The sequence below is a fragment of the Eupeodes corollae genome, chromosome 1, assembly GCF_945859685.1.
Source record: "Eupeodes corollae chromosome 1, idEupCoro1.1, whole genome shotgun sequence".
Lineage (NCBI taxonomy): Eukaryota > Metazoa > Arthropoda > Insecta > Diptera > Syrphidae > Eupeodes > Eupeodes corollae.
Window position 1 is genome coordinate 247,709,872 of NC_079147.1, and position 11,265 is coordinate 247,721,136.

Below are 11,265 nucleotides of genomic sequence, written 5' to 3' on the forward strand. Positions count from 1 at the left end.
TGATCAATAATTTCTAACTGTTGTCGTTCCAAAATAATTCTAACAATTTGTAGCAATGGCCTTTGTCATGACAACAATAGTTACAAATTGTTCAAAAAAAGAACAGACCTCTGCTAATTGTAAAATGTCAAAATCATAATCGACTTACGTTGAAATTCTTTAATAACGTGAGTCACGTCGGTTGCCAATCACAATAAATTGACTTCGTAGTCAGTACATTAGCCCAATGAATATATGTACGTACAAATAATTGACAGCTGTCAGTTTGACAGAGTCAATGTTTGATATTCACAAAAAAATATAACAAAACCGTTAAATCGCCTTGAAACAAATATTTGTTTAAATCTAAGTTTAACATATCTATAAGCATAAGTAAATGAATTGAATTTTGAAAAATTACCAAACAAAAAGCCTAGCATGTCCAGTTATTCTCTCTATCAATCCGCTACTGATCTTTTTTTTTTTTAAATAAAGTTAAACAATTAATTTGCAATGATTAAAATTATCAACACAGCAAATGGGACAAAATAATAATGAAAGAAAAAAATTAAACGGAGCGTAGGGTAAACGATAGACAACAAAAAAGGCGATGAGAACAATAACAGAATGTCAATTTTTTTTTAAATATTCTCGCTGAAAAAAAGTTGTTGATAAATATTAATGAGTTTTTTTGTTGTTGTTGGTTCTATTATTGTTTTTTATTAAAAGAAAAAATATAAGTATTAAAACTGGCTCAATGTAGGCTAACTCAAAAACAAAAATTCAAGTACAACGTGTTGTACATACGATTAAATGACAAGATGGAACAATTTATTAATAAGTTGATAGCGTTCCATTGAGTTATTATATTAGACCACCTACATTATTTTTTAGGATTAGAAGTCTGGTAGTCTCTACATTTGGAGTCATTAATAAATAAAAGAGCAATATACAATGTAAGCAAAACATAGCATTGTATAACAAATCTATAGAAAGTACTTTAAAGAACAGGAACGACCTGAGCAAACGGTCAAGAAACTTATTCTGGCAGACTTGGGATTGTAGAAAATCATAAGCGCCACCAGCACACCCGTCTGGGATTTTATATACAATGAACATAGTACTTGAATGTTCCTACAAAAATTACATCAATTCATTATGATTTCAAGTTATACCAATTTAGTCCAAGACTCTCAGATACTCAATAGTTTGAAACATTTACAAAACTTTTTCGTGAATCCATTGTTAAATTGTTTTAAATGTCCACCAGCAAGGCACCCAAAATCTGAAAACAAACAATTTGGGCAGGTTCAGACAATATAAAATACTTTATTTACAGTCAACTTCGTTCTTTGAATATAAATTTTGACCAAGACAGCTAGTAAATTTGTCAGGTGTCATAAATTTCAGTTTCAGAACTTTTCTTCACAAGCCTCTACTTTAAAAGTTCATAGCACAAAAACTAACAAAAACATTACTATCTACAATACACTCCTCAGGCGAGCTACAAGTCTACCACGATTTGCATTTTGTATTGCAAAGAAATATTAACTACTTACTTCTTTCCAATTGGACAAGAAACCCTTTTACACAAATCATTAAATGGTGCAGAAAATAAATAGATTATAAAGTAGTAAAGTTCAGCTTTCTGTTGAATGAAAAAACATGATCAACTGTCAATTTGACATAAATAGACTTGACTTAATAGTTAGGGAGATTTTTCGTGACTTACTTTCCAGTCAACTTTTCATTAAAGTTGCCTTAAGGTAAATTTTTCACAGCTGCGCAATCAGATACTAGAAACATGCCCAACTTTCAAATCCCTTAAGTCGTCTGAGCCTGCCCATTCTTTGGGTAAAGTCTTGCACCGACGGTTGCTATCATGTCACACATATACATAAGTATCCTCCTAAAAAACATGCATATAACCTTCAAAAAGATCTATTATATGTACCAATTACAGAAAAACATTACTTCTAATAAACGAACCAACTATTAAAAAGTCCCTAGAAAATAAATAAACAACATCCCACAATCTCAGGGAGTTGTCTAATGTCTCTATATAAACAATTTAAGTTAATTGTATAATTTAATGATTTTTACCTTGCTCTTGATGGGTAAATTATATGACTTGATTTACTAAATTGTTGATATCGTCGATCAGTAAAAACACGTCTTGAATTCTTAAGTAGTAGACATGATCAAATTTGTATTTTGTATTCAGCAAATGAGAACGCAAACCATTTTAATTTAGATAGAAGATTTATTTTTAGATTATTTATTGAAATGTTTTTTTTTTTTGTTTATTTTCTTGATACAGACTTAATTTACTGGTTTTCCAATTTATTGTATATGTAGGTGTTTTAAAGATTTTGTTTTTTTTTTGATTCTTAGATTAGTATTCCAATTAAGTCTTAAGAGGACGGATAGCTGCTTGGTATATTTTAAAAAACAGCATGTTTTCTATTAGCTTTCTGATATTATTTTATTTCCTTAAAATATTAACGACTGTTAATTAGGTCATAATGCATTTAAATCGGTCACTGATTATTTCCTTAAATATATGTATGACCGTTTATTTCCTAAATCAAATTGTTTCATATTTTCAATTGAAAGACTTTGCCGATTGCAAGGCCGCCGCCGCCGGCCGTCGCGCCGAGTCGTCTGAAATGATGTTTATTCTTTAGCTAAGTAGGTAGTGTTTGTATTAAGTTTTGTTGAATTTTTGATTATTTAAATTTAATCATCAGAAGTTATATTAGCATAGTCCCATTCGGAAGACCTATTTAAACAAACAAAAAAAGCCTTATTATTTTGAACTACAATGCTTAACCTACTTTAATTTTCAGTGATTCCACTGCAAATTCAATATTTTTACTTTACTATGTTTGGCATTGCGCAATTATAATTTTTAAAGAAATTCTTTGTCTGTTATAGATTTGGACATTTCATATCATTCCCATGTTTTGATGAGAGTCGGCCTTTTTCTTATAATTTCACGGCTGAGGTGTGACTTTATGGAAGGTATCTTGGACCCATATTGGCCAACTGAAAGGGGTTTCTTATCATCATCATCTTATCATCAATATTTAATCTAAGTTTATATCAATTTACATACAATATTTATTGACGTATCAATATATGCACATACCTACATATTTATGATTGATTGATAGTCCGATATGATTTTATTTGCAAGCAGCCTTTAGAAAGCTACTTGAACAAAACAACCCTATTTCGCTTATCAAAGTCCATAATGTCTGGTGGTATTGTTTCCAAGGCCTAAAAACACCATATTGCCGGTGTGATGATTTCACATCAAGTGCTTACACTTGTATACAATATGTGCTTGCTTGAACTTTCAAACACTGTCTAATCTTATCATAATTTAGTGTAATAAACATAAAACTAATCAATAATGTTTTTTAAAAGAAAGTTATATTTATTTTGTGTTTTTTTTTTAGGCCATAGGACCGGTTTCGGAACTCTCAGTAACCATCCATCAACGTGACCTAATTTGCATGTTACCGTGCAACTCGTGGATTCTTAATATTTGCATCAATTGCAATACAGCTATATGTGCTAAGCATACCTCAGACGCAATTTATCTGCTCAATTCCAATCTATTAATGAGCCACGACGAGCTGGTACAGCGCAAGGTAGATAAGTCATTTTCTGAAACCTTTGGTATTCTTATAATGAATCACCAACAAATTCAACAACACGTCGACGATAATCCCTTTCACATAAGAAGCAATAAGGCCAATAATCGACTAAGATCTCTAACACAGAATTTACAATCGAGGCTACAAAAGGAAATCGCCGATACGGACGAACGTATACATCGATATACGGAACAGCAATTTGCTCTTTTAAAGAGCTTTCGTGAAAAGTCTGAACAAGAATATCAAATATTAGTTAGTCTAGTTAACCAAGTACCTGAACAATTGATCGATGCCATGGGAACTGGTGCAAACAGTGTCCCAACCACGCCCACCATTACCACCCCCACTAAAATCGAAATCGCAAGAAGTGGGGTAGCAACATCTAATAATAATAATAATAATTCTTCGTTAAGTGCCATGGACAGTAATACTCAGGCATCGTCTGCACAGAGTGTTTTTTCGTTCAACAATAAAAAGGTTACAAGCTTCGATACACCACCAGCGACACCCGAAAGCACCCCGATGAGTGTCGGAAATAGTCCAACATTCAACAGGCAACAACAAACTTCCATTGGTCTAAGCAGTATTGTTGGTGGTCATCGTTCTTCCATTGGAAATGGAATGTTTTATATAAATTCATCAAGCTCGATTGCCAGCGGTGCTGCTGGTATGGATGCAGATGGTGATTGTTTGTTTGAATTGGAAGGAGTAGAGAGCTATTCGATGGCACCAAGATCTTCCATTACTCAAAATATGTCAGATGTCGAAGAGAGTGCTGAAGATGCTGAAGGTATTTTTGATTGAATATATATATTTTTTAAAGCCAATTTTAATGTATGTATTTTTGTATGTTTTAGATGCGTTGGCTGAATTAGAAGCTTCCATTCCGATACCAGGAAGTCATGCTAAAAAGCAAAATATGAGGGACTTTGCTAGAAGTCTTCCTATAGCCATAGCAAATTCTGTAAACGAAGGAACTCTAATTGCTGATTCAGACGACGATGTAAGTATAAATCGAAATGATTTGTTTCTTAAAAATTACTATTGATACATCTTTTAAATATTTCTTTATTTTTGAATTGCATTAGAAACTAGAAGTAATACCCGTGGCGTGATGGTTAATGCGTTGAAATGTCATGCCAGACGTCTTGGGTTCAAACCCTGCTTGTGCCATTTGAAATTTTTTCACGGGTCTGCCTCTTGCGAGGAATTGACAAATTCTCCAAGAGTAATTCTTGTCATGAAAAGTGCTTTCTCAAATAAGCCGGGTTAAAACAGTAGGTACTATCCATTGCTGGCAACATTACTCGCACACAGGAATGGTTGAGAGTTGTAAGTCACTAAGCCCTAGTTCTCAACTGACTGTTATGCCACCTAATTTATTAACTAGAAATAAAATCTAAGAATTCAAATTTAAGATTGAATAAATGCATCCAATTTTACTACAAATTGCCCTATAGTGAGTGAACCTTTTAGTTAACTTCTTCGCTCTTAACAAACATATTTCTGTAAATACCACCAACAAGATTTGTAAATAAATTCAAAGCTTTAAATGTAAAGAGCTTTTAATTGCAATGCATCAAACGATTTGTACGTTTAGTAACTTCAGAAATAGCACGCGTTGACAAGGGCGCCCAACACGGGTTTCTTTAACTGAGGAACATTATTTGGGTCTTGATTATAGTTCCTTAACGGTTAAACTAAAGTATCTTAAACCATGCATTAAAAATGGCTCTCAAGATTATTCTTCACGCTCACATTACATTAAATAACTAGTTTATTCTTAATGGAACTCAAGTCCAAATCTTTTTCTCTTTTATGTTTCGTTTGATATTTTTTGAGCTTAAACAAATCATTTTTGTTTTTTGCAGATTCTCGAAGATAATGTTGACATTGCAGCTAGCATCAAGGCTCTTGCTAAAAGTGTTCATGGAGATGCAGTTTTTGGTGATCTACCCCGACCACGATTGAAGTCACAAATATAAAATTGAATTATATATTTTTTGACAACCATTTTTTTTTTTTGCTAAAGAGATGTACCACTTTTATTTTATATTTTTTTATTTTACTAAATTTTGACTGTATGTGCAAACTAAGGAATTATATAAAGAACTGTTAAACTTTTATTATTTTTTTTTCATCTAAATTTAAAAATAAAAATTATAACGCGCTGAGAAATTAAAAATCAAAAGAATAACGAGTGCCTGCAGCTTTGAAAAAAAAAATATTAAGGCTTATTTCAGAGTACTTTTTATTAATTTCGGATTAGTTACCTGAACCTGACCAACTGGTGGATAGTGAATTCACATTAAATAGGTCGGTGAACGTATAACTATGTCCAAAAAAGTATTCTAAGCTTAACTCAGACATTGTGATAGCCGTTAAAGCTAATTGAAAATAAAAACTAAGTAGGAAAAATGTAATTTCTGAAAACTCCCTCGAACTCAGCGCGTTAAAAAAATACAAGACAACCTTATAATAAAATCAATTGATAAAATATAATACAAAAAGCATAAATAACTTCAATATTTGTTGTTTTGAATTTTACATTCTTATGTCTTTCTTTTTTTGCACAAATTTATTAAATTTTGAAAATGATAATAAGCAAATAAACATTAAATCATGTTAAAAACTAAGCTATTCATAAGTAAAAATACATACTACATACATATATTATATATATCATTGTACTAATTTGTTGTTTTTCTTCTTGTATGGAATTTGTTTACTACATATGGACATTTTATACAGAAGTGTATTTTTTTATAATGCAAACAAGATACAAAAAAACGGATTTGAAAATAAGCTTGAAATTGGTATTTTTTAAGAGAGAAGTTTTATGATAATAAATTGAACACATATTTTGATGGGACGTTTTGAATATAAACTTTGCTTATATTCGTTGTCCTTGATGGTAAGTTAGTAATACAAAATATTGTTAAACTTCAACAGGCTAATACATATTAAAAGCCAGTTAATGTCTTTTTTGTCCAATAACATAATCTTCTTGACGAAGAAAATTCTTATAATATGATGTAATATTATTCGGCCATAAAAAGTTCATAAATATAAATTTTTATTGATGTTTGTTGATGATCAAACATGCATACATAAATTAATTTCTATGTATGCATAATTGATTTAAACAAATGTCTTTTGAAACACTGCAAAAAATAATTCTGCTTTATTTGTAAAAACTCAATTAACGACTCTTTAGCTTTTCTAATGAGTATAGACGGATTTTAACAACATGGGGTGAAAATAATGAAATTCTTTTGATTTATAAAGAAAAAAAGGTACATACATACATAAGATTTATTTAAATCTTGTTGTTGATTGTTAAAAGGTTTTATTTTACCTCATAGTTATTTCAAATACATTACATAGAACGAAAATAGAATAAGAAGTAAATGCGAATGAAAGTTTAATTTGCTTTTAATTGTTTTAAATTACCCTACAGATTGCAATATGAACAGAAATATATAATCAAACTTAAAATGCTTAGATTTAATAATAAGAACACAAAATAGTATATTAAACATTTACCTTAATGTTACACAAATTAAGAAAAATGTATTAAGATAACACCAATAAGACATACATATGAAATATCCTGATTTAATATCCACTATTAACGAAGAAAAATAAAATATAAACAACACAGAAATTCAGGATAATTTTGAAATATTATTAAAAAAAATAAACTACAAAACATTGTACTAAGAGAAAAAGAAAAGTTGAAGTAAGATTTTTTATATATAAAATTATATTATTATGAATTATACAAGCAGAGCATAGTTTACAAAATAAAAATATTGTTTATGCGATTTATGAGACGAAGTTACTTACATAAATAAAAGTATGAATTTTTTTTGCAAATTTACTTTGTCTTTTCTTTTTAAATTAAGATTTCACTTAGACAAACAAAATAACTGGAAAATATAGTACATACATTTTTGGATTTCTATTAAATATTAAAGTTTTGTATTAGCAAAATGTTCTTAAAATTGTGAATGCGTGTAGTTCGAAACTTAGCATTTTATTCGACATCCAAATAAGTAGTCGTTAAAAAAATAGCATTTGTTGCGAACAAATTTGAGCTTGGCATACCCTGTTCGGAGGTCATAAGCATAGCTAAATAGTGGAGACTTCAAGCGGATTTGGGGATTTACAGAAGCGTGGCAGATTAGTATACGTGGAGATACCATACACTCTGTAGTTGAGTACCTGAGATAACGGATCAGATCAAACAAAGTTGATTTTAATATGGTGGGTTAGTTACACCCTAAAAAATGCATCTGAAGATTTCAAGATGACGCAAAGAAATGGGTCAGATTAAGATAAACATATATGGTTCATATTACATATTCTTATCTTAGCTATCATATAAGCTTCCCAATCTAAAACGTCTCCACCACGCCTAGAGTAAATCCACATTTCTTATCGTGAAATTCTCTACTAGAAGAAGGATAAGGGCTAAAAGTAATTTCTAGCACACTGTGGAGCATTTAGAGCATTTTTAAACAAAATTATCATTGACCAAGATGTTGAATGACGTCTTCATTTCTCAAACTTAGTCTATTATTCACCCTCTTTCCACAGTTTACCGTTTTATTGCACGGTTTACAAAGATTAAGCTAATTAGATAATTTCGATGTATAAGTGCCATTAAACCATAATCTCAGATTGGAAACTAACTAGCAATTATGTCTCCTTAAATCAAAAGCAACGTATTAGACTTTTCTAGAAAATAAAGTTAACGACGCAGTTTTCTTTTTTTTTGTTGAAATCAATCTTTTAGTGTAATTGAAACTTCCAAAAGTTTTCTTATTCCAAATATATTTTGTTTTGAGTACTAGGGTTAGAATCAAAAACAACTTATACCTATCCGTAGGCATTTTTGAATTAAAAACAACGTATTCCGTAGGCATTTTTGAATCAAAACGACTCTATTCCTATTTTGAAACAAAGTAGCTCTATTCCAGAGTAAGTTCAATTTTTGTTCAATCAAAACAAATGTATTCCAAATTTTGGCGCGAAAATTGATTACTGTCAAACTATTGTGCATGGATTTAATAATTATTTTTAGTTCGATCTGTTAAGCTGTTAAGTGCGGATGCAATTTTATAAAACGTCAGTATGGAATCAATCGAATCACCTGATATTACAGCATATCCACGCAAAACAAAAATCAAATAAAGAAAATACGAAGCTTCAACTAGCTAAAGTAGAGCGGTAATCAAAAGCTTTTAAGGCAAAATTAAGCATGTTAATCATTTTCTTCAGTATGTATCAATAATGCCTACATGCAACCATAAAGGTGGATCTTATAGATGTGGAAAATTGACAACAGCAGATGCATTACATTTTTCAAATGGGTTTTATACAATACCCTCAAAAGTTTTCAAGGATGCTTTTATTTTAAGCTATTGCAACATTCAAAAGCCTTAACGTTCGGATCGAAATTTGAAGAATGGGCCAAGGAAAAAGTTATCAGTAACATATTTTGTCAGAACAAAACAAAAGCATGCCGTTAAAGATTGCCAGAAGTCTTTTTTAAATATTATTGGGAATTACAGCCAGTCAAGTAAGAAATATTTGCAATAATCATTTCAAAATAGGATCAGTTCTTTCCGAGAAACGTGGTGGTGACCACAAAACCTCTAAGCTAAGAGAGACGAATTAACTCATAATTAATGTTATAAAAAAAATATAAAACCCTGGAATTGCATTATTGTTTTAAACCCGTTTTATCAGATATCTGCTCTACATGTCTTCAAACTAAGGAACTTTTAAAAATTTAAAGAGAAGATGGAGAAACGGTTTAACTAATGATAAAACTTCGGATCCATAAGTTGCGGGGAAAAACATTTTTTGACCTCTTAAGAGAGGAAAGTGAAGATTTGTTGATAATGTCTTTCGACTGTCAGAAAAATATGATACTACCCAAAGTTTTTGACCAAGCAGCTTACTATAGTCGGCAGATATATCTGTATATTTTTGGTATCGTTGTTGGTAATTCGCACTCATCTATCTCTAACCAAAGAAAATGTTTTTTTTATACTATTGGACGGAAAACAACAGACCCAAAAGATCAAATGAAATTGCATCTGCTGTATCTCACCAGCTTTGCTTTACAAATTTGGAAGGCATTAAAACGATTCGTTTGGTTGCTGATGAATGTGGTGGGCAGAATAAAACTTGATTATGATAGGTAGGTATGTGTGAGTACTGGCTGGCAAATAGGGCACCACGTCACATTAACTCCAAAACAAAACACAAAGAAGGGTAAACTTTTTTCTTCCATGGCTCCAAAAAGACTCCCTTTAGGTGTAAAATTAAAAAATGCAATGCTTGATGACGTTGATAATTTACTCCTATAACACATTGGATGCAATTGGAAATCCCTACTTATTTTTATAAGGAAATTATCAAAGTAAATAAAACTCATCTTCAAGACAACATCGAGCGAACCTATTTGCGAACCCTATGAAGCGGATGTAGCCATCAGGATTTAATTTGAACTATAGATAATCATTATTCTTATTATTATCAATAATTTTTGTTTGTTAATGTTTTTCTTTAATTTAAATTACTTATTTATTAAACCTAAAAAAATATAAAAAATTAACCAAATTATCAGTTTAATTATACCTAATTTTTGTATGAAAATGTAAAAGGTGCAACAAACTGGCATTTCTTAAAAAAAAAAAAAAAAAACTAAACGAAGTTAAGGGCCTAACTTTGATATTCGATTTAAAAGTAAAACCTTTTGAACGATTTAAATCTTATTTTCGAAATTCTTCGAACCAAAAGGAAATGTTGTAAAGACACTTGCAGTTTTCGAATAAAACAAATTCAACAGTACGTCAAATGTTTAGTTTATTATTGATTATTTATGGGTTTTCCTTGGGTAAATTTAGATTTTCATCGAAACAAATCGTGGCGCATCGAACAAAATTGGAACTGTTTTTTGTTTATCCTTGTGTAAGTGTTTACGAGGTCGTTAGAGCTGTCAAATATCCACCTAAAAATTATTTTATATTAGAATTAGTATTAGTGCAAATAGGGCTTAATCAGTCGAAAAATTCAAATCTGCAGATTTGATCTTAAATCAAGAATAAATCAATTTATTTTGCCCATGAAATGCAAAAATAGGAAATTTCTGTTTTGACAAATCTATATCAAAAATAAATTGATTTTTTCTACTCACCCAACAAACTTCTTCATTTATATCGGTCCCTAGCTAGATGTCTCCAGTTTCACGCTTCAAGTTGGATGAGGTCACTTTCCACTTGTGCGTGCTACCTGATCCGCGGTCTTCCTCTACTGCGCTGTCCTGTGGGTGTGGATTCGAAGACTTTCAGGGCCGGGGCATTGGTTTCCATGCGCTCTGACCCAGCCATCTTAGCCGTTGGACTTTCACCCTTCTGGCTAAGTCTACGTCGCTGTACAGTCCGTACAGCTCGTTGCTCCATCTTCTATGCATACGGGACAGTAGATCATGCTAAGAACTTTAGTCTTGAAACGACCCGACTTTTGTCGTAGTCCATGCACCGTATAGCAGGACTTGGATGACGAGGATCTTACATAGCGACAATTTGGTCCCTCGACAGAGGGT

General features: G+C 31.2%; 1 protein-coding gene across 1 annotated transcript in view; it reads left to right on the forward strand.

Moving 5' to 3' along the window:
* The window catches only part of LOC129953888 (uncharacterized), a 73,805-nt gene extending 66,278 nt beyond the window's left edge, over window positions 1-7,527 (forward strand). Inside the window, exons 2-4 of the mRNA XM_056067416.1 lie at window positions 3,444-4,434; window positions 4,502-4,647; window positions 5,516-7,527. Of these exons, the coding sequence (XP_055923391.1) occupies window positions 3,444-4,434; window positions 4,502-4,647; window positions 5,516-5,629 (1,251 nt within the window). The 3' untranslated portion in view covers window positions 5,630-7,527. The remainder of the gene's footprint in view (window positions 1-3,443; window positions 4,435-4,501; window positions 4,648-5,515) is intronic.
* The last annotated feature ends 3,738 nt before the right edge of the window (window positions 7,528-11,265 follow it).